Source organism: Somniosus microcephalus, chromosome 18 (genome assembly GCF_052327205.1).
Source record: "Somniosus microcephalus isolate GS21.2 chromosome 18, FLI_Smic_1.0, whole genome shotgun sequence".
Classification (NCBI taxonomy): Eukaryota; Metazoa; Chordata; class Chondrichthyes; order Squaliformes; family Somniosidae; genus Somniosus; species Somniosus microcephalus.
The window spans coordinates 28,581,329-28,605,192 of NC_141004.1; the positions used below are offsets into that span (position 1 = coordinate 28,581,329).

Consider the following 23,864-nt stretch of genomic DNA (forward strand, 5'->3'; position numbering starts at 1 on the left):
TGATTTGTACTCTGTTCCTCTGCCAATACGTTATTTGCCGTTTTTTATTTAGTGTACGACTGTGTTCGTTTCATGACTTGTATCCACTATCGCCTTTAGATTTCTTCCCTGATCAGAATGCTATACCACTGTTCCATTTAACTGTCAGCTCACTGTCTAATAATTGGTCATTTTTGCCTTGGTTTTTCTACAGTAACTTAATTTCTTTTTTTCAGATACCGGATGGTGGGTAAGGACTACCAGTTGTGTACAGCTGATGGTTGGGATGGCCAAGTCCCAGCATGTGCAGGTAAATTAAGGCTTCATATTCCTTGGGTAACTGACTTGCATTTCTATGCTAATTGACTGAGGCAAATGAATTAACACATCTGGATTATTGGCATTGTGACCCACGTTTTATGTATTGTATTTTGATATCAGAGTGCTGAATTTTTGGAGTGGCAGGCAAAAATTGTTCCCTTCCACGTTGTATAATTAAAAACCAGTGTAGAATGGGAAATGGTCAATTACAAAATCTAGCCAGTTCCTCCCACAGATAATTCATGAGCTTGTGGCAAAGCCACCAAGGGACTCCTGTATATGACTAATATAACTGCCTTTAACAGAGTGCTACAGCACCTATGTTTGTTTACTGTTTGTAAATAACCCGTTCTCGGTAGGTTCCAGAACCAGCGCGATGACGTCATCACGTTGGTCATGTGACGTCCCGAACAGCGGGAAACGTCATGACGTCAGGCTGGGCGTTTCCCAGGTCAGACCTCGTGAAGCCAGCCTTAAGAAAAGACCTGTTGATTGTTTCTCCTGCATTCCATTGTTTGTTCTTTAGTTTACATTAAACTTCGTTTAATTATCGGACTGACTCGACCTCAGTATTTCAGCTAGGGATCTGACGATTCCTACAAGCTGTTATTTATTCCTCTTATTTAAATCCCTTAGGGACCCAGCGAATGACCGCAACACGAATGCCCAATGAAACCAGACATACCAATGGCTGAGGGTTGGGTGGATTAATTCACACATCTTTATCACTTTTGCTGCAGGGTGAAAAATTCTTCTCTTCTCCAGTCTTGTGCATGTGTAGACTTCTTGTCCCCAAACTTTAATTGCACACAACTTGATTGATCAGTCCAATTTCCTGAAATGTGTTGTTTGGATAGTTAAAAGGAACTTGATATGAGCCTCAATTTAATCCTGCCTGCCCGGCAGGAAGTAGCTCTAGGCTGCCACCGCATGGTGTATCATCTTGGAGTTGCAATCTGGGATATGTGCTGTACTGCAAGAGGCAGGCAACTAACCCAATGTTAGCCAAGATTGACCATCACTTCTCTGTAGCTGTTTTATATTGGTGTTTTAATTTGAATTCTGGTAAGTTAGTATCCATGATCTTGCTTATGATGTTTATACTGCTAAATCCAGCTCCCTTGTTCAAGAGACAGACTTGTAGACCCATACAAAAAACTGGGTCTACGAGTCTGTTGCGTTGTAAATATCAGGAGCCAAATCATGGACACAGGTTTCCTGGAATCTAAATGATCACAATTCCAATATAAAAGGCATTATATTCCTTTCACGTTCTCTCTTTCTCTCCCTCTCCCTCCCCCTCCCCCTCCAAAATAATGTTTTGCTGAGATCAGAGGATCGGGGTGGGGTCGGTCTATGCTGCATTGTGCTAATTCACCAGTCTGCTGTGTCTCTGAAGTTAAAGATTTTAATCCTTGAAGCTAAAGTTTTCATTTGATGGTCTGTTCAGAACGTTAACTGTATTTCATTTTTCTCCAGCTCTCGCGTGTGATCTTCCACCTATTAATAACGGGATAGCTCCATCACCACCCTATGGAGATCACTGGGAACATGGAATGGTCGCAAACTATTCTTGTAATAGTGGCTATTTATTGATCGGTGCAGAAAGACTTGTTTGTACAGCGACTGGAGAGTGGGACAATGACTCGCCAACATGCAACGGTACAGGACTGTAGGATGGAATTTGTTTAATTTTGTTTATTTCATCTGAAGTTCAGAACCTCAAAACCTGGATGATGCAATTGTGCATCACAATCTGTTGTTTGATAATTCTACTAACAATCACAGATACAACCGTCGACAAGTTTTGCAAATCGCCCAAAATGAAGCAGTGGGTTCCTGGAAAATGTTGGCCCGTAATTTGTGACCCCCACTGGTACGTACGAGGTGTGTACGCGCCCGTAAGGGCTGCGCAAGCTCCGGGTTTAGGCATGTGAAGTGCATGCGTGAATTCTCTTGACAGATCATCCGCATCCCCGGGAAAAGAGTTGCGCTGTTTGCCCAACTTCCACCCGCGAAATTCTTACGCCTGGTAAAAGCAGGCATAAGGCCTGCTTTAACCAGCATGAGAGTCTTAAAATTTTATTTTTCAGTTTTTTATCACTCATTTATACTTTAAAAACCCTGTCCAATAAGGTAAGCTTATTTTTAGCCCCGTTAAAACATATTGGCCCAGAAATTCGGGTCGAGGGCTTCCCGCGGGTGTAAGCTCCCGACCTGCACTTACCTAGCGTGCCGGCCGTTGAGCTGTGGGACCCCGTGGAATTCCGATCCTGGGCCTGCTCCAGCTGCTGGCGCGCAGTGCTTGCGTATCCCAGGGGCGCAGTTAGTTCGATGCGTCCCCTGGGATCACGTGGGCCATGGGGAGCCAATCGGAGCAGGGAATGCTCCATTCATAAGTTTGACAGGAAGAGCTGTCAAAACTTAGAAATACTATGGGCCCCAAAAATCACTAAATCTTCAAATACATTTTTTTTTAAATCACATTTTTTAAATAAACTATAAATTATATATGAAATAACTATTTTAAACAATAATTTAAATTTTTGAAAAAAATAATTTTATTTTCTAACGGGGCTAAAATAAACTTACCTTTCTTTAAAGTATTTAGAAATAATAAACCTGTGGCAAAAATGTTTTAATTTTAATTAATTCACCACTTACCTTGTAAAAAGCAGGCCTTACGCCTGCTTTTTAAATGTGTAAATTCTGGAGACTTGCCCTCCCGGGAAAACCTGTCCAAAAAAAAACCGGAAGTTTGATGCGCACCCGCAGCCTCTCCTGCGCACGCGCTCAAACTCTGAACCCCTTCTTTCAGGGGAACGGAAGTGCCCGTTTCCCGCGCATGCGCAGTGCATGCAGGAAACCGGCACTTCCATTGGGCCTACGGGTGAGTACCCCGTGTGTACTCACCCGTGGAGACCCGAATTTCTGGGCCATTTATAAAAAAAAAAAAAAAAAAAAAAATTTTTAATTACATTTTTGTTTAAATGCCATTTTAAATGTAATTTTTTTATTTCATGAGTTCGTGTATTTTTTAAGTGATCCCCATTCATACTTTTGGGGATTCCGTTTGTACGGAACTCCCATAAGTATGAATGGGGATTCCCCTCCTTTCATTGGTTGGGCAGGCCCACATGACCATAGGGGTGCTTGCGAACCGCCTGCGCCCCTGGGATATGTGGGCCTCTCCCTGCAGGTACCCGGAGAGGCCCAGGAGCACGAATCTCCGTACCTCCCAGACCACCAGGTAAATTCATAGATATTTTACAGGTAGGAGACATCAGGTAGGTGGGAAGGCTCCCACTGCAAATTTTATGCCTTTAACTTTGTTACTGTATAATCAGTTTTTGCATCCTGTAAATTGGTTTGTATCTAAGCTTTAGAGATCCAAAAAATGCCTTCAAGTGACGATTGTATAAATTTTGCCACTTAATCCTGTGCTTGGCAGTGGATTTGAATAGATTTGAGAGGAGCAGCATTGCCTAAGGTGGTTCACATGACAGTTTCTTAGGTTCTCCCACTAACAGTCTGCTGGTTATTCAAAAGTATGTCACATGTCAAGTATGCTTCTTCTGTCCCACAACTAACATGTTCCTTAACACAAGAAAAAAAAAAATCAAGGTCTGAAAATGGCCAATTGTTCTTCAACCCGTCCACTGCCATTTGATTTAATGGCCTTTAAAAAGTGCAAAGCTTTTTTAAAATCCAATTTCTACAAATCCATTTTAAAGGATGGGACCAGTACTCCGTTGTGGTACAGATGGACTTTCTGTCAGCATCCTAACAACAGTCCATTACCTCGTGGAGACTAATGCATTGCTTTTTTGGTAGCTGTTGAATGTCATCCTCCTGAATTGCCTGCAAATGGCCGAATAGAGGCAGGATTTGGACCTACATACAGATATCGGGAGACGATCAGCTACATCTGTGATACAGGTTTTGAAATGGTTGGCAAGCGTGTAATTGAATGTAAAGAAGATAATACATTTGCACCAGCGCCACCTACCTGCAAACGTGAGTAACATTTTCTTGAATTGAGGATAGAATCAAAAGAAGTGGCTTGACCTTTCCCTCAAGTCTGTTGAAGTTATCAATATCAGAGGTGGATTTTTCTTGGTTGACATTGATATGAGTGAGTTTTAAACGTGAAATTTAGTGCTTTTCAGTTCATTTGAAGGATTGGTGAAGGATACTCCCATATTGGTCAAAATGCAAAAGTTGGAGAGCATCCTGCAAATAGAAAATCTCAATTACTGCTGTGAGAAAAGGGATGGCAATGTCTGACCTTTGTTCTCTGTGGAAAGCTATGTTTCTCTCTCCAGATAAAAGAGAATTGGTGCCATTATCCCTCTGCTTCAGAAGTAGCAGTTCTTTGACATATTGCAGCAGCGTGCGACAGGTCCAGTCTCACTTATTCACAGCAGATCTACTTTGTCAACGCAAGGGTCAGATCTGCCACCTATCTCCAATGAACTTGTCCTTCACAACTTGGTTATTGAGAGGAGGCATTAGAGCAGCTATCCTCTGTAGTATGCACCATGATTAACATAGGAACACTGGAATAGCTAGATGAAAAATACCACGGTCCATCTAGTTCACCCTCTGCCATCCTGGTAGTCGCATGATACAATGAGAATGGAGCTGTTGACTAATCATAGCAATCAATCTCTATCAATTACACAGACCCTGAAATGACACGAGGAAAATCCTCATTGAATCCCAAAATACTATTTTCTGGAAGAAATATATCTAATTTGCATTTGAATGAATCGTTGCTAACTGCTTAAGGACCTTTTTTAAATTAGTTTTTATTACTGATACAAAAATATGCTTTTTGTGCATTTTATCATCAAAAAGCAGAAGAAAATTGGGTGGGGGAAATTAGAGCTCAAATACCAGAGTAAAACCAGTAAAAGGCAGTTTTTATTTTGAACATCACTAAACATCCAGAGAACAAGCAGGAGACTAACCAGGTGCAGTTGAGCTATTTCATAAGATCAGCAATAATGACAACTTGTATTTCTATAGTGCTTTTAATGTTTTTTTAAATGTCCCTAACTACATAATCAGACAAAAAATGACATCAAGCCAAGGAAGGAAAGATTAATAGCAGTGATTAAACCTTGGTCAGAGGTGGGTTTTAAGGAGGGAGGTGGAGAGGCAGAGGTTTAGGGACGGAATTCCAGGGCATCGGGCCTGGATGGCTGAAGGCACGGCCACTAATGGTGAGGCAAAAGGAGTGGTGGTGGGGGTGAAGATGCACAAGAGGTCAGAGTTGGAGGAATGCAACGTACTCAGAAGGTTGAAGAGATGGGGAGTAGTGCAGCCATGCAGAGATTTAAACATGAAGATGAAAATTTTAAATTTAGGTCAACGAGTGCAAGGGTGATGGCTAAGTGGGACTTGATGCGGGATAGGATAGGGCAGCAGTGGATGAGCTGAAGTTTACGGAGATTGGAAGATGGAAAGCCGGCCAGGAAAAGCATTGGAATAGTAGAGTCTGGACATGACAAAGGCGTGAATGAGGGTTTTGGCAGTAGACAGGCTGAAGCGGGGGCGGAGACTGGTGATGAGGGAGTGAGCTCCCTTGTCACATTCGTTTTTCCTAATATTTCTGCTCAGCAGTTTCCAAAAATGGAGCAGACTTTTTTGCAAATTTTCTGTGAACTGTGTTGATTTTCTTTCAGCTGTAAGTAGAGCATAAACCAAAAGGTATTTAGGAAATATATCTGATCCAGCTTAACCTAAAGAAGAGGCATAATTTGACTTATGCAGGATGAAATAGTACTTGTAGGGGCCTATCATATCAACAGACCAGATAAATTGTATGGTCAAAAAATAAACACTGATCCCAGACTCTGCATCTGTGAGGTGGGAGATGAGGAAGGCGAAGTTATAACTTGTGTGCCATTACCTTTACCACATTCACGCTCCAGAAGGAGTAGTAAAACAAAATAGGAGCCTTCTTGACCTGCAATTGATTGCAATTGGTCAAATGAAATTTAAAAAGCCAAGGATTTGGAGTATCATCTTTTATATTGAGAAGTGTTGTTGACCAAGTGCTCAAAGAACTTCAAGTTGCCTTCCTTCCAGAATTTGAAAGTTGGATCCTGGGAAGAGTGCACATCACAATAGTGATATCATGTATGTTACATGCATACGCCATGCTGCAGCGTGCACGATGATGTAATTAACATAACTCAGTTCAGGATCCACTAAAGCCAGGAGAATTTTTGTTTGTAGATCTGAATTGCGAAGACGTTGTTTTGGAATTTATCCGTCGTAGTTGGTATAAAACAGATTTAAAGTTTCTATCAATATAGAATGGTAGCAAAAATAATTTGAACAATGAGCTGCGGAGAGAGTTAATGACAAATGATTGAAGGCTTGGGAGAAATACTGGTTTTGAGAAGACTTTGAGGAGGTGAGAGAAGCAAAGGGATCTTGGAGGGGAGTTGCATAGAGCAGGGCCGAGGCAGCTGAAAGCTCTCCTACCATTGGTGAGGTAAAGGGAGGATGGAGTACACAGGAGTTCAAAGTTGGAAGACTAAAGCGTGCAGGAGTCTAAAGGAGGTTGCAAATGTAAAGTGGAATGAGGCCAATGAGCGATTTAAAGAAGATTTTCAATTTAATGCATTGTGAAATAGGGAGCCAATGCATAACAGGATTCAGGCAGCTGTATTTTGGCCAAGTTAGAGTTTAGGGACTGTGGACAAAGGCAGGCCAGCAACAAAAGCAGTCTGGAGGTGACAAAAGCATGTATAAAGGTTTAAACAGTAGAGAGGCTAAATAAAGACCAAGATGAGCAATGTTGTGGAGGTGGAAATAAGCCGTTGTGGTGATGGAGAGAATATGGGGTTTGAATCACAGCTCAAGTTTTAATAGGACATCAAGATTGCATAGAATGATACAGCACAGAAAGAGGCCATTCGGCCCATTGTGCCTATGCCGGCTCTTTGGTAGAGCTTTCCAGTTAATCCTACTCCCCTGTTCTTTTCCCATAGCCCTGTAAATTGTTTCCCTTCAAGTATTTATCCAATTCACTTTTGAATGTGTTATTATTGAATCTGGTTCCACCACCCTTTCAAGCAGTGCATTCCAGATCACAACAACTTGCTGTGTAAATGTTTCCTCATGTCGCCTCTGGTTCTTCTGCCAATCACCTGAAATCTGTGTCCTCTGGTTACCGATTCTTCTGCCACTGGAAACAGTTCCTCCTTATTTACTTCATCAAAACCATTCATGATTTTGAACACCTCTCTCAAATCTCCTCTTTACCTTCTCTGTTCTGAGGAGAACAACCCCATCTTCTTTAGTCTCTCCATATAACTAAAGTCCCTCATCTGGTACCATTCTAGTAAATCTCTTCTGCACCCTCTCCAAATACTTGACCTCCTTCCTACAGTGTATTGCCCAGAATTAAACACACTACTCCAGCTGAGGCCTAACCCGTGTTTTGTAAAGGTTTAGCATAACTTCCTTGCTTTCGCACTCTATTCCTCTATTAATAAAGCCAAGAATCCCATATGCTTTTTTAACTTGTCCTGCCAACTTCAAAGATTTGTGTACATATACCCCCAGATCTCTCTGTTCCTGCACCCCCTTTAAAATTGCACCATTTAGTTCATATTGCCTCTCATTCTTCCTACCAAAATGTATCACTTCACACTTCCCTGTGTTAAATTTCATCTGGCATGTGTCTGCCCATTTCACCAGTCTGTATGTCCTCCTGAAGTCTGTTGCTATCCTCCTGATTGTCTACTACATTTGAGTTTCGTATCATCTGCAAACTTTAAAATTATGCCCTGTATACCCAAGTCCAGGTCATTAATATATATCAAAAAGAGCAGTGGTCCTAATACTGACCCCTGGAGAACACCACTGTATACATCCCTCCAGTCTGAAAAACAACTGTTCACCACTATTCTCTGCTTTGTGTCCCTTACCCAATGTTGTATCCATGCTGCCACTGTCCCTGTAATCCCATAGGCTTTAATTTTGCTAATAAGTCTATTATGTGGTGCTTTGTCATACTCCTTTTGAAAGTCCATATACACATCAACAGCATTACCCTCATCAACCCTCTCCATTACTTCATCCAAGAACTCGGATTGAGTTCGTCAAACACGATTTGCCATTAACAAATCCATGCTGACTTTCATTTATTAGCCCATACTTTTCCAAATGCCAATTAATTTGTCCCACATTATTGTCTCTCAATGTTTCCCCACCACTGATATTAGGCTGACTGGCCTGTAGTTGCTGGGTTTCTCCATCTCTCCTTTTTTTAAGCAAGGGTTAACATTTACAATCCTCCAGTCCTCTGGCACCACCCCCATATCTAAGGAGAATTGGAAGATTGTGGCCAGAGCCTCTGCAATTTCCACCCTTACTTCCCTCAATAACCTAGGATGCATCCCATCTGGACTGGGTGACTTTTCTACTTTGACTGCCGACCTTTTAAGTACATCCTCTTTTATCTATTTTTATCCTATCCAATATTGTTACTGCCTCTTCCTTTACTGCTATATTGGCAGCATCCTCTTTAGTGAAGACAGGTGCAAAGTACTCATTTAGTACCTCTGCCTCCACAGGAAGATCTCCTTTTTGGCCCCTAATCAGCCCCATTGACTGCCCTTTTACTACTTGTGTTTATAAAAGACATTTTGGTTCTCTTTTATGTTAACCACTAATCTATTCTCGTACTCCCTCTTTGCCCCTCATTTCTTTTTTTCGATCTCCTCTGTACTTTCTATATTCAGCTTGGTTCTCTACTGTATTATGAACCTTGCAGTTGTCTTAAGCTTCCTTTTTCTGTCTCATGGTCTCACTGAACCCGAGAGAGGGGCTAGGGAAGGGTGTGAAGGGAGGGGGGTTTGTAGCAAGCTCTGATAAGCAGTCAACCCAATGCTCAGCTGAAGGAAGTTATAACTCATTCAAGACTTCATATTGGACAGACGGACAGTCTGTCAGCAAGGAAGTGTCCCTGGGATCAAAAGAAATAGAGAGGGAGAGCTGGTATCATAGGATCTGATTCTTGACTTTCTTTTACACTGGTAAAATGTATTTTAAAATCTTGTAGACAAAATTACAAACTTCCAATCTATACAGGAAATGAGTGTAACTTTTATTATATAATATGACTACGGTTGATATTTCTAGGATCAGAATGTGTATATTGTGCCTGCTATATCATTCTTGTAATTACGTTTCTGTACCTAGAAATAAAAACGCCTGTGATGGTTCGTGAAATTGGAGTGACCAAGCAGGAACCCCCTCCAACCAATGGTACTGTGCAACAGTTATTACTTTTCCATTTGATAAATATCCAGTTGGCCCTCTTTGATACTTTTGATCACCCAAAATAGAACTCTAATTAACCTTTTAATGTAGTTAAATGTTGCCACATGTCCTGTGCCTAGCTGGTATGGTAGAGAAGGTAGAGTTTGCTCTACGGTTAATAGAGGGAGACTTGCGTGTTGAATTTACCTGTTTACCATGGGGTGTCCCTCTCTGGCAGCAGCTGTGGCTCTGTGTTGCTGATGAAACTGTCAATATACTTTGATAAATCTCAAAGCCATCTCAAAAATCAAACCGAAAAATGACAGTAAAAATTCCATAAAAGTGGGGTTTGTATTTTTTTTCTGCTGTAGAAGCAGAGCAACAAAAGAGTGTGTGTAATTCAGACAATTGGATCTTTTCCTTCCACAGTCCATGAATGACTACCTCAAACATCGATGCTCACCATCTTTCTGTATTGACTGGGAATAAAATTTGGGCCTGCCATCTGAAATGTAAAAATTCTACCACTTAACCATCAATAACCCAAGTATGGGCATCGGGCATCAAACATCTTGTCTAATACAGATGTCATTATAGATGTGGGAATGTTGCATTAGATATCCTCTATGTGCAACCAGATTGACTAAGCAATCTATCATCACCCTGGGAAAAAATTATTTGTATCTCCATTAAGGCAGTTAATGTTTGATGTTGCTTTATCTATTAAGTGAACATTATGATGAAATCGGGCAGCATGTATAACAGGCAGCTGATCCGCTATCGCCCTTGTTCTGCCACCACTGAACGTTAAAATTGGCTTCTGTTACTTTTTTTAAAATGTCATTAAAAACTTTAATTGCAATGGACTAGTTGGGTACAGATATCACTAACTGGATGTTTTGTACAACTGGTTACTAGTTATTAACTTCCTTGAACCCATCTTTATTTTTTGCCTTGTGCATCTCAAAACTACTACTATATGTGCATATAATGCAGTTTTCACAACAGAAGAAAATCTGTCTGAAACAGTTAACAGCTTGGGGACTATTTACTCGGTATTGATTTGGTGTAACTCTTTGCATATTTAGGTCTGCAACGTTTAACATTGCTTTGGAAGGTGGCAAAATGAGCACTGTCTATGATTATGAATATCAGCCCCTGTGTTTGCATGTGTTATTTTTTGAAGAGAGGAGAAAGTATCAGTCTCATCTTGCTCGTTCTATATTAATTTTCTTTTCAGTTATTGTGCACACTTCTCATTTATAGAATCCGACTGTTTACAGGCGACATTTTTATCATTACCCGGGGTAATGATCAGGGAAAATAGCGAGTAGACAGAGCAGCAACTCACTCCAACCAATGGCTGTGTGTAAAAGTTCTTTCCTATACAATTCAAATAGTGTCGTTAGTTCTGTTGCAGATTTCTTATTTAAATCTCTAGTTTAGCTTCAACATTGTTAAATGACACCTCACTTCTCCACTCTGTCTGATAGAGGAGGCAAAAAGCTTATCCTAATGATAACCAGAGATTTGTCATTTATTAAACATTGCATACATTAGATAGCTGTGAATTTGCGTGTGGTCGATTTACTCTGTTTTATTTAATCCTACAGCACAAGAGAAACACGGCCTTGGTAAGGAGAATTGGATAACGCATGTTTTTCACTATAGATTTATGAGCTTCATTGTTGTGCTTTTTTTTAAGCATTTACAGATGTTTTAAAAACTATGGATCAAATTGTATATTAGAAAATTGTACATTTTAAATGGCATTCCAAAAAACAAGCATAATAATTATATACATCTTCAGTCCAGATGGTCATTTTGTCAATTTGAATTAAGCAATGGCACCTGATGGCATTTATGCAGAGATTGGGGGTTGGTGATTTGGGGGGGTGGGTGGTTTATTGGTCTGATTGCGGGGAGAGAAGCAAGTTAGCTTGGAGGGGCCAGGGTGGCGGTGGGGTAGAAACACTCCAACTCCTCCTGGCCCACAAGTAGCGCTGGAGAAAAGCACTTGCCTCTTTTAAAACAGCAGTCCTCGCCTCCCTTTAGCTGCCGGTAAAACCCGGCCGGCCAGCATTAAAGTTAGAAGAGGGAGAAAATCTGAGGCATGCAGCCTCATTAAAATTTTTAATTAAGTCACCTGCCTCCTAGGAGCGGGTTGATTGTCCGCCCCTCATCCCGCCTCTGTTAAAACCGGAAGTAGGCGGGTTGGGTTCGGGTTTGAGATTTTTAAAAATTAACATCCTACCCATTTTGAGGGATTAAAATGACCCCTTCATGTCTCGGATGCTTCTATCTCAGTAGGGTAGTTTTCTCCATTTTGTCACTGATTCACGATGTCTCCTTAATTTAAAATCTTCGCAAAGTTTATTTTACATTTGTTGCATAGTGAGTAGTCCCTTACACTTGTCTTTTATATTGAAAGTGAGTAAATTCAAATCTTAGCCTTTCTGGAGAAAATATATTGTGCATTAGGAAGCAAATTGACTGAAGCAAAACCTGCAACATGTTTACCTTAAGTTGTACCAGCTGCCTTTGAGAACTTTATAGGATGATGCTGAAATCTGGCACTTGCAAGGAGCTCGTGATTTCATAAAGTGTTCCTTGCAAGCATTATGTCGTACTCTAGGCTGCAGATTGCAGAATCACCTCTAATATCACAGCTTAGTAACTTTAAGTTTATTTCATGCATCTCTTTTATAGATTTGCATTTACTTGTAATAAACCACCGTCTTTCAAAGAAAGTTCAGGAAAGCAACAGTTAGAAGTTGAGAAAAACAGGTTGACAATGTATCAATCACTGTAAAAATTAGGAATATGCACTTTTTAAAATTTCAATTATTGTCTAATCTTGTGTATTCTTAAAGGAACTACTGGTATTATTGTCAGTTGTATTATTGGCATTTGTGTTGGTATTGGTGCTGCTGCTGGATTGTCCTATTACAATAAGAAAAGGTAAGATACTTTTTTTATTTGTGTCTACTTTGCATCTTCTAGAAAGCCATAAATACAACTTGCTTTGTTCACTTTTATTCTTTGTTTTTCCTTTCCCACACTTTTTTAACTGTACTCGATTTACTGAGGCAAAACTGTCTTTGAAAAACTTCCAAAGTAAATCTACTTCCCCATAGAAAATCTCACATTTAACTGGTTTTATATGCGTTGACAATTGACCACGGGTTTGCTTCCTGATGAGTTCTAACCAACTGTCTGAATTCCCTGCACCCATGAAAATGTAAATCAAGGATTTCTGTCTAATCTTGCATTACATTATTCATTTTTGGTGGATTTCCTTAACACAAAACTTACATACTCCTAGCAACTTAAACCATTTGGGCCTCATCCATAAGTGCCAGTATGAAACTGGAAACCACTTTACCTGTGCTGTCACTCTGATCATTCAAAGTTTGGTGATTTATTTACTCTCTCAAATCTTTGAAAGGTCTGTCACTGTACATGTCTAGACCAATTACCATGACATGATCTTCCACCCAAGCTATGTTTACAGCTATAATAACAACAGAAAATGCTGGAAAAACTCAGCAGGCCAAGCAACATCCGTGGAGAGAAATTAGAGTCAACGTTTCTGGTCAAAACCCTTTATCAAGGCTAAAGAGGCACAGGGAATGAAATAGATTGAGGCCGGGCTGGGAGAGAACAAAAGAGAAGAGACATTAAGAGGTATTCAAAACGAGACGAGAGGGTGATAGGACTAGTGGAGACAAAAGACCGCTCTAGATTAGGTGTGAAATGCGCTGGCAGAATGGGAGAAAGCTGCCATGTGGGAGAGAGGAAAAAAAAGGAAAGGGGGTGGTGGGGGGGAGGGAAAAACCAAAACAAAGGTGTGGATAAAAAAATAAGTAAAAATGTAATGGGGGCCGAGGTAATGATCTGAAATTGTTGAACTCGATATTGAGTCCGGAAGGCTGTAAAGTGCCTAATCTGAAGATGAGGTGCTGTTCCTCGCGTTTACGTTGAGCTTCCGTGGAACAATGCAAGAGGCCAAGGACGGTAACTCGTAAGCTCGAGGGACAGCACCTCCTCTTCCGATTAGGCACTTTACAGCCTTCCGGACTCAATATCGAGTTCAACAATTTCAGATCATAACCTCGGCCCCTATTACATATTTTTTATCCACATCTTTGTTTTGGTTTTCCCCTCTCCCCTCCCCCCCCCCCCCCCCCCTTTTTTTTTCTGTCTCCCATTCTGCCAGTGCATTTCACACCTAATCTAGAGCTGTCTTTTGTCTCCACTAGTCCTATCACCCTCTCGTCTTGTCTTGAGTACCTCTTAATGTCTCTTCTGTTTTGTTCTCTCCCAGCCCGGCCTCAATCTATTTCATTCCCTGTGCCTCTTTAGTCTTGATAAAGGGTTTTGACCCGAAACGTTGACTCTAATTTCTCTCCACGGATGTTGCCTGGCCTGCTGAGCTTTTCCAGCATTTTCTGTTGTTATTTATGTTTACAGCTAATTTTGTTCAAATTGCTCCATCTGTGATGTAGTAAATGACTTATCCCATGGCTCTGTTTGGATCAACGTCAATTCCCAAAGGCTCTGTTCTCCCTTTAGTGATCATTTCCTACTCTTTTGTAGTTCATTCCACTGTTGATATTTTCAGATTGTACGTGATCGTTATTCCTCTTTAGTGCCATATCTGAATTGTGACCTCTTTTCAACGGGTAGTGAAAATTCTTCAGACACCATTTGTTTTCATCTCTTGTATATCCAACATATATGATCTTGTATATGGTTCATCTGCTGAGGTCCTGGTTCTTACTGTCTCCTCTAATGTTAAATCAAACTCATTTATCTCCTTTGTTAAAACTACCTCTAATGGTTGGTTTCCTCTTTCTTGACTTTCGCTTTAACAACTCATTGCTTTAAAGCCCAAATTTGTCCCGTCTTGATTACTACTTCAGTATATGGGAAAGTTCTAATACCTTTCACTCCTCAACAGAAGAGAAAAAAAGCTTTCCAATAGTCTGTCAATCTTCTTCCCCTTTCCTTCCTCCCCTCCCTGCCCCTTTTCTCCACATATATGGCTGAATTTTGCCGAGTTCGGAGGCGGGTTCGCTGTCAAAATCCAAAAGATTTACAGCAGGGCGGTATCCTGCTCTAAACACGCCTCCTTGTGAGTTTTCCCTAGTGCCGATTCTGCCTGCACTTTGCAGACACGGCACTAAGTGGCGGGTCATGCAATTGTGCTAGTTAAAAGGGCATTTAAAGCAATTTAATCACCATATTACGAGATACAAAGCATTTTCCCAAGTTTTTCACGAGGTTCCCGTCGCTCGGGGATCACGCCAGGTAAGTATGTCGGGTTCTGAACAACTCTCCATTTCTTTCATTAGGTGACAGCTTTTATACCACTTTTGTAGCTATCATTTTACAGCTGGTCACTTTCCAATCTCAGAAGCTTCAGCCTTCAGTATTTGGAACCCACTTTTGAGCTTTATGCACTTTTGAAAGTGTTTGGAGTAACCTCTATCCACTGTTACCTCCTTGGAACAACCTATCTCAACATTGACAGATTACTTCTGTCATCTCAATCTCACCTGCCATCTATTCCATCTGCTTCGGTGCCCTTGAAAAAATCTCACCTTGGTCCTCAGAATCCCAACACCACCGGGCACACTAGCAGCACCAACATCCACACCAACCTTCTTCGTAATCAACTGATGCTGCACTGGACACAGGGCATCATCACCTATGCACATTGCTGCCCGGGATGCCAACGATGGCCTCACCATGTCCAGATTTGTTTCACTTAACATTGAACACCCTGGCTGCCACATGATGCACCAGGTTGGCACCACCCCACACCAGCACCATAAAGCATCCCTACAATGGCCAAGCCATTCCTTTCTCACACATCACCATCGGGGGGGGGGGGGTGTTATGTCTCACCATTCACTAGATCACTAAGACACTTCCAAAGGTGCACACAAATCTGTCCAAAGTGGTGACAATAAGGATTTCAATGCTTGACAACACATTAACAGGAAGTTTACGCAAAGTTTACCCAAACAGGAAGTTTGGCTAAAACACCCAAGTGCCTACCCTTGTGTGTTGTTGGTATGATTGGACTAGGATGAGTGTGAGGGATGGCTAGTGAGATGGGGAAGTGATAATGTAGATAGAGAGGGATGGGTGACGGTGCAAGGTAAGTTGGTGTGAGTAAAGATGTGCAGTGGTAGGGTAGGGAAGGCAGAGTGATGGGGATGTGATGAGTGGCACAGCAGGATGAGGCTGAGTGTGGCTTTGCAGTAACGTTTCGTGATCTACTGAGATCATTGGAAAGGTTTGCGCCACTGCAGCCTGGTCCTCCTGATGACATCCCTGCTTGTGTCCTCCTGTGCAATGTGCAACCAGGCTGCGTTGGTGTCCTGGGGAGGTGTCTTCCGCCCATTGGAAGGGAAGAGGACCTCCCTGCGTGCATATGGAGGGAGTCATGGGAGAGCCTGGGTGCAGCCGTGCACCTTTGTGCAGTGCTTGTCGGTGTTTGCAGCACCTCAATGCTGCAGAACACTAACGGCACAACTGTCAAAATCAATTTGGACATGGCCCCTTTAAGGAAACCGGCTTATGACGTATCATCAGACCCACTTCCTATTAATTGGCCAGGAACCTCGCAGGGCAGGCTCAACAAGCCCCATCATCGTAAAATCTTGTTGGAGGCTGGGACCAAGACAGATGCAGGGTCCCCACATGCCACGGACGTCGCCCGCCGAGTTTGGAAAAATCCATCCCATAATGACTCTTGCAATTAAAGTTGTCTTGAATGGCGATTAATTATTTCTTGAATAAAGTGGCATTATTTTTGCGCTGTATATGGCTGTTGTATTAATATTTTACAAATTTGGTTAACAATATGCTCCATTATTATTGAGTTTTCATTCGTGCTCATCACGTGTTGCCTTTCCAGACAACGTTTCATCTGTAAGAAGGTTCACATCAACCCTCAACCCCCCAGTCAAAGCCAAGTGGAGACCAATTTTGAAGAATACTGTGATCACCCAGCATGATCTTTAAAGAAGTCAAACTTAAAATTATAAAAGGTAAACCTTTAATGTAAATTCTAGTTTTCAAACTACTTTAAATGTTTTCAATTTTGTTCTAGTACAGTGTTAAATATTTATCCTGGCCAATGTTTATCCCTCGACCAATATCACTAAAACAGACTATCTGGTCAACATCTCATTGTTGTTTGTGCCATCTTGCTGTGAGCAAATTGGCTGCTGTGTTTCCCTACATTAATACAGTGACTACACTTTGAAAAAGTACTTCATTGGCTGTGAAGCACCTTGGGGCGTCCTGAGGTCGTGGAAGACACTATCTAATTGTAATTTTGTTCTTTCTACTCTGTATGGCACAGCACCATATTACACAGTGCATTTACCCACTGCATCACAGTGGGGGGAGGGGGGCTGGTGACCAAGCCAGTTATTCACCAGCTGTGCTTCACTTTGTGGCCCTCAGACGTAAAGGTAGAGTGGTGGAAATTGTACCCGGGGACTGGCAGGGTGGGGAGATGAGGGTGTCAAAAGCTGAAGCCAAGGAGGAAGAATTTCCAGAGAGAAATGAAGTATTAAGAAAAGTTACAAATTATGAATGAAAAGAGCTGACTCGATCACACCCTGATGAATATCTTCAGGGAATCATTAGAAACAAGAGTGGTCCTTAAAAACTGAAGAAGGGTGAGTGTACTGCCCACTTATAAAAAGCAATCTAAAACTAATCCTGGGAGTCCTGTTGAGACTGCCTGATTGTGGAGTCATCCGTATTTTTTTTTTAATGGAGGATCATCATGCCTGACAAATCTATTGGAGTTCTGTGGAAAAACTAACGGATCTGCTGGATAAAGTTAGCGCTGGATGATACACGCTTGGGTATTAGCACATTTTTGAGGCTGTGCCACAATGGAGATTGCTGCAAAAGGATGGGCGGGGTGGGAGTTTCAGAAATTAATTGGAAGTGAGCTGAATCAGAGGACACAATGAGTGCTCTGCATGATGCAGCTTTGGCATGGAAGGTGATGACGAGGGCTGCATTAAGGACATTGCGCAGGTTGTTATTGTACATTCATTATTTAGAAATAGGATCAAAAATAAAGTTGCAGTGTTTGCTAATGTGAAATCTTGGAAGGGGAGCAAGTGGACCCAATGCAGTGGAAGTTTGGTTGATGAATGACGTGTTATTTCATGTAAATAAATGCAAACTGATGAAACTGCACAACGAGAAGGCTGAAACAACTGTTCTTGATCTGCACCATAAATTCCACTCCCTTGCCACTGACTCCATCCCCCTTCCCAGCCACTTGCTCAGGCTGAACCAAGTAATGAGAAACCTTTCGTACCCTGTTGACCCAAAACTGAGCTTCAAACCCCATATCATATCTGTCGCTCACTAAGACCCTTTGGTTTCACCTTCACCTTTTACTTTCACTTAAGAGCCCTTTCACTCTTTGTAGTTACCGAACAGGATGCTGGTTAGTGGAAGAACTAGTAGTAGGCTTAGCTTCAGTTTGTTTATGGCTTTAGCTGCAAAAGCAAGGAAATCATTCGGGCATGTTCTTTGCTATTGAGTCAGCAGTCACACAGTTTCCTGGCCAGCAGTATCCTTCTTGTAGCTGAGGACCATGGCCCAATCATTTGTAGCGCAGAACTCACCTGTTATTGTAGCTTGGCAGCCACTCTTTATCAAGAGGCCAGCACTTGTGAAGACTGGGAAATTCCTCCCCGACTCTTATCAGGCGATCAGACCATGGTTATGCACTGTGCATCACACGGTGAACTTAATTGACCCACACAACCTTGGTGTGCACCAATGCTATCTTTCCAATTGTAACATCCCTTACCTTAATTAGCAACAAATGAAGAAAAAATTCTAATAGCTCGTCTTCCCTTTTCTAAAACCTTTACTGGGCTATGCTTTTCCAGGTGTTGCCTTAATGGTTCTTTTAGATTCACTTAGATTTTCCCTACAGCTGATAAACGCACCCAGCCTATAGTTTAGAAGTGTCTCACTTGGCCCTCTGAAGACCAAGAGCCATAGTGCAGGCACCACCAAGGACAAATTTTAAGAGTCCAATCTAGTTCATAATCGCTGGGATGTATTTATTCAAATTTTTAAACCTTTGCTAACTCAGCATAGTCCTGGATAGAATAGTACAGCACGAAGGAGGCCGTTCAGCCCATTGAGCCTGTGCCAGCTGTTTCGAAGAGCAATCCAGTTAGTCCCACACCCTGGCTCTTTTCCCATATCGCTGCAATTTTTTTCTCAAGTATTTATTCAGTTCCCTTTTGAGAGCTACTATTGAATCTATTTCCGCCACCTTATCAGGAAATGGATAGCCAGTGTTCTCTTCCTACTGTTTGTCTAAATTTAACTGCAATTTTCAACTTTTTCAAAAGGTTTGCAGAGTGAATTTACCTCGGTATGTATAAAAGTGAAATTAAAATGCTAAATGTTACTGTTTTATTTCATGATGATTAAATACTGGTCACGCAACAAAGAATTTGCTTACTATATTTCAGGACTTTGCTAACTTATGCTAGTGCAGTTATTGTTGTCTCTTCCATGTGTGTAAGTATGACTAATTTTAAGCTCTTTCCTATTTTTCTATATTTTATCCCCACAGGTCAAAATTCTGAACTGTCTCTATCCTAGATGTAAACTTGCGGCAATGTCCTGTTTCAATGAATCCCCTCTCGGAGCAAATGAACCAAAGCATCTTCCTTCTCTGTTATTGCAAGGCAAACTTGATGCAGTTCTCACCACAGGAAACTCTTTATTATCCGGCACCAACGGGACCGGCGTGGTGCCGGTTTATCAAAAAGTCCGGATTACAGAGAGGTATAGTTTAAAAGGTACGAGAGCTCCGTACACAGCAACAAATCCAGGCTTCCCTGTTGCTTAGCAACATGTGCAGGAACTCCGGCCACAGACCAAGCGTCCCTGTTGCTTAGCAACAAGTGCACGAACCCCAGTTACACAGCCACAGATCCAGGAACTGCCACTAATATGAAGTAAAACTTACCTGAACCTACTCCTGAATTTTGCCGGTTAACAGAGATTTCCGGTTATTTAGGTGCCGGTTAAGAGAGTTTCCTGTAATTTAGTTGATCTAGGATTAGTTTTCTTTCTAGATTTTCTATCCCTTTTATTGTACTTTTGACAGTTGCGCTTCAATGAAACCTCAATGCTAATTAAGTTTTCCTTTTTGATTCCAGTGAAGCAGATGTTTCTCTCTTTAAAAAAAAAAAAAAGTCCACTGTGAGTTGTGTTTTAGTTTTGAACACTTAGTTTGTTTAAAAAGCACACGTTTTTGTTTTTTAAAATATATTTGTTTAAATGTATTTGTACCACACTGGTCATAGTTGTGTTTGCAAGGAAATGAATAGATCCATGATTGAGGTATTGTTACTTTTATTTAGACTTCTATGTGAATTACTGATTGGTGTCCTGTTGAGAAGTTTATTTTTTAATAACTTACTGTTAACTGCCTTAAACAGCAAAGTAGGACATTTGACGAGACCAAGATTAATATTGGCTTTTCTTCAAATTTGCATTTGATATGGTACCTGTGTAGTTTCGTGAAAAATTCGCTTACCAAGCATTGAAACCTTGCGTGAATATAAAGAAAAGGCCTACTCTCAAGTTTCAAAATAAACCCTTGTGTTTATTGTTACTTTCCCATGCAGTGGCTAACCTAAAGGGAGATTGCTTTCTTTGCCATATTTGGGACTAGATGCTGAAACATGACATTTCAGTGCTTATTCTTTGCTTCCTGCACCTCCCATTGCGTTGAGACATATCTTTAGAATTGGATACATGGGTGCATTTTCCGATGAATAACTAACTAACTTGAGGATAAGGCCATTCATTGTAAAAAGAATTGTTTGTTTCACTGAAAAGTTAATTGTGCATTAATATATACTTTTAAAACATCTGATTTTAAGTTGAATCAAACTGTTTTTATCCTGTAGTGTTGTTTTGCTGATCTTGAGTCACTGTTCGGGTTTTGAGTATCAGCTTGACCTGATCAGTCTTCATACAGTACTTTGTTGTGTTAGAATTCTGAAGATGATCCATTCCTTTAAATGTCTGCTCTTGTGTCTGAAATATTTTCTGACAGGAAATGTGATGAAAGAATCCTGGGCCGGTTACATATCTTAAAATTTGGAGCTATACAGTATTCCATTTCCATTATCAAAGGTATACTACAGTGCCATCAAAAGTAACTATCACATTCAATAAATATCACATTGTCTTGTGAAAACTGTACCTTCACTATGCTCTGCACACCACAGCTATTATACAGCAGCTCAGTATGTAAAGTAAAGACAAATTATCAGAAATAAATTCAATAGCAAGTTGTGCAATTGAATTCAATAAATCTGGTAATTTGTACCCAGCAGCAGATAATGACCATGAAAGCTGATGCACTGTTTTTTTGTTTTTTTTTAAAACCCAACTGGTTTACTAATGTCCTGCCCACCCCTATTTGGGCTAGCCTATACATGACTCCAGTCCCATGCTGTGTGGTTGATTCTTAATGCCTTCTGAAGTGGACTCGTAGGCCATTCAGTTGTAACACAATTGCTTCAAGAAGGCAGCCCACCACCACTTTCTCAGGGCAACTAAGCATAGGCAATAAATGCTGCATTGTCAGCGTTGCCCACATGCCACGAACAAATAGGGCTAGAAATTCGGTGCATTTGCGCCTCTCATTAGCGCCCCCGGGGTCTAATGGGGCGCAAACGACTTTTCGCCCGGGTGCGGCACTGCTAACGACTCCGCTAAATTCAGCGGGAGTTTATCAGCAGTGGTAACCGGTAGCGCCCCGCTCCATTGCACAGGCGATGATGACGTCATCACCGTGCACAGCGCCCCGTTTTCGCCCAGCCTGCAAAATTGGCCCGCGCCCCTGAATCTGCCCTGGGCGATGGACCGACCGATTCAGGGGGCGGAAACAGAGCGGCAGGAGGCTCACGGGGCGTTAACTAAAGGGGAGGTGGCGGCGGGGGGGGGGGGGAGAATCAGCTGATTGACTTGTCTCGGCCCGTTGCATCTTTGAACACTGGGTCCGTGCCATGTTCTGGCAGCCCGGCACACCCCTTGTGTCAGGCTGCTGGCATGGCACCTCGCTCCCCGGTGGTCCAGGTAGGACCCCGCAGAGTTGTGGACTTGGGCCCTCCCCTTTAATGAGGGGAAGAGCCCTTCTATGCGGCAGTGCTACGTAGCCCAGTGCATAACGCTGCAGAATGCACCGCCCCGATATTCGGGGTTAGCGCTCTAAGAAGGAAGTGGAGCACTAGCTCGCTACCTCCCTCTTGAGCGCTAAAACTGAAGCTATTGATCGCTGCTGCTATTTTTCACCAGGCGCTAAATTTAGCGCTCGGGCAATGTTAGCAACCCAAGATGGTCGCTAATGAATTTTTCTCCCATAGATTTTAAAAACCCTTAAGGTCAAACTTTGATGCTCAATTGCAAAGAAATGAAATGAGTCTTGGTGCAACTGAGTGTGACTATTCCATCAGTGAATGGAACCAGTTTCAAAATGGCTGACTTGAAAGGAAAATGAAGGAATATTAATTTCATCAATGTTAGCACTTAATTTTATCTTTATTGATCCAAAATGCCCAACAATGCTGCATAAAATAATTCTGTAAATGTTCTGATTTGTGTCTCGAGTTTTTGATTTAACTCATCTATGCTTTAGTCCTGAAGAGACAAAGAAAGAGCACATGATTTCTTGCTATTAAAGATGCATCACTATTACTACTGGTGGGATCTAATTAACTGCATGGTTCATCTGTGTATATATTAGATTTTGTTTATGCTTAAATACTGATTTTGATGCGCCTTGGGACATTTTACTATGTTAAAGGCGCTATATAAATGCAAGTTGTTATGATGTATCTTGGTTTTTTTTATTCAACTTTTTGGCACATCAGTCTTTATGTCTGCAATGCTAAACCAAATTCAAAATGCAGTATGATTGCTGCATTTCATACAAAGTAAGATGATGTCACTGGTATCTTCTAATATTTACACTGGAGACTATACTATCCATATCTAGCATTGAAGATAACCAGCCTAGGTAGTCCTGAAACCATCAAGTCTTAACTGATTTTTTTAGAAAAATTGTATACAAGTGTATTCTTAACGTACAATATGAATGCCACAATTTTAACCAGGTTTACTATTCTGGGCATGGAATAGCTGCAGATAATCATTCTCGCCTCTCTGTAGCATGACCCAATTTAACAACTGTTGTGCACAAGTGATGAGTTAGGCTCACTATCACATCTGTTAGAGGGTGACAGCCGGATCAGCGGTTTCGAGTGTTCCACTATTTTTTTTTAAAAAGTTCTATAAAAACAATCCTAGGGCACAAATAGCACAAAGATCCATGTTACTTGGCAGTTCACAAAATTTATAGCCCCAAACTTAAAACTGCACAACTCATTTTTAATACACTTCATTTAAGTGTTTCCAAAAACCTTTTGGCAGATTAACCAAAAAGCCTTCTATGCCTGAAAGATTTTTTCTAGTATATGTTAGAGAAATGTCTATTGTATTATTAAACGTGGGATGGAATTGATCATGGCCTGCTTTAGACGTGTGATTGGCGATGCGTTCAATATGGAGGCCTCCGGCCTCCTCTCCAGAATTGTGCCAATCTACAAATGCTAATCAGATGTCCAGGGGCAGCGTGCTGAACGCTAATTTGAGCTGGCTGCCATGCTGACAGTGGCCCCCCCGGGTAGGTCCTGGGAAGTGGAGAAGCGAACGGGAGGAGTGGCGAGCAGTCCAGCTCCTCGTGGCTCCGCGTTATGGTAAGTTTGAAAAGAAAAAACTTACTGTTTTGTTGGCGACCTCGACGGTCCCTTTTAACGACTGCTGGTTAAGCCACAGAAGAGCCTGAAAAACTAAGTGGAGCATGCTCAGCACATGCTTTACCTCAGTTATGACCAATTTAGGAGTGGGGGTCGTAACACTGCTGTTGGGCCTCCCATTAACATATCCACGAGGCCTAATGCCTGTTTCAGGCGGCTGCCAAGGGCTCTTCAATAGGCATCGGACGTACTTCTGGTGCAGTTCAGGTGAGGGTCACGGTGCCTCAAGTGTTTGGATTTTTCCCCCACTTTGCACCTGAACAACGGGCGTGACTAGATCCAATTTTACCCCCCAGATTTTCAAAACTGTTTGTAATCTTTTCAGTCTGTCATCTTTTTGTTTCTTAATAAAATTGGGAAGTAACTTGC

The 23,864-nt window shown here is 41.6% G+C and overlaps 1 protein-coding gene across 1 annotated transcript in view; it reads left to right on the plus strand.

The window, feature by feature from the left end:
* The window catches only part of LOC147105178 (complement receptor type 1-like), a 358,655-nt gene extending 334,791 nt beyond the window's left edge, over positions 1-23,864 (plus strand). Inside the window, exons 68-75 of the mRNA XM_086011790.1 lie at positions 216-289; positions 1,780-1,962; positions 4,135-4,317; positions 9,526-9,591; positions 11,199-11,219; positions 12,459-12,546; positions 16,517-16,649; positions 19,232-23,864. Of these exons, the coding sequence (XP_085867916.1) occupies positions 216-289; positions 1,780-1,962; positions 4,135-4,317; positions 9,526-9,591; positions 11,199-11,219; positions 12,459-12,546; positions 16,517-16,616 (715 nt within the window). The 3' untranslated portion in view covers positions 16,617-16,649; positions 19,232-23,864. The remainder of the gene's footprint in view (positions 1-215; positions 290-1,779; positions 1,963-4,134; positions 4,318-9,525; positions 9,592-11,198; positions 11,220-12,458; positions 12,547-16,516; positions 16,650-19,231) is intronic.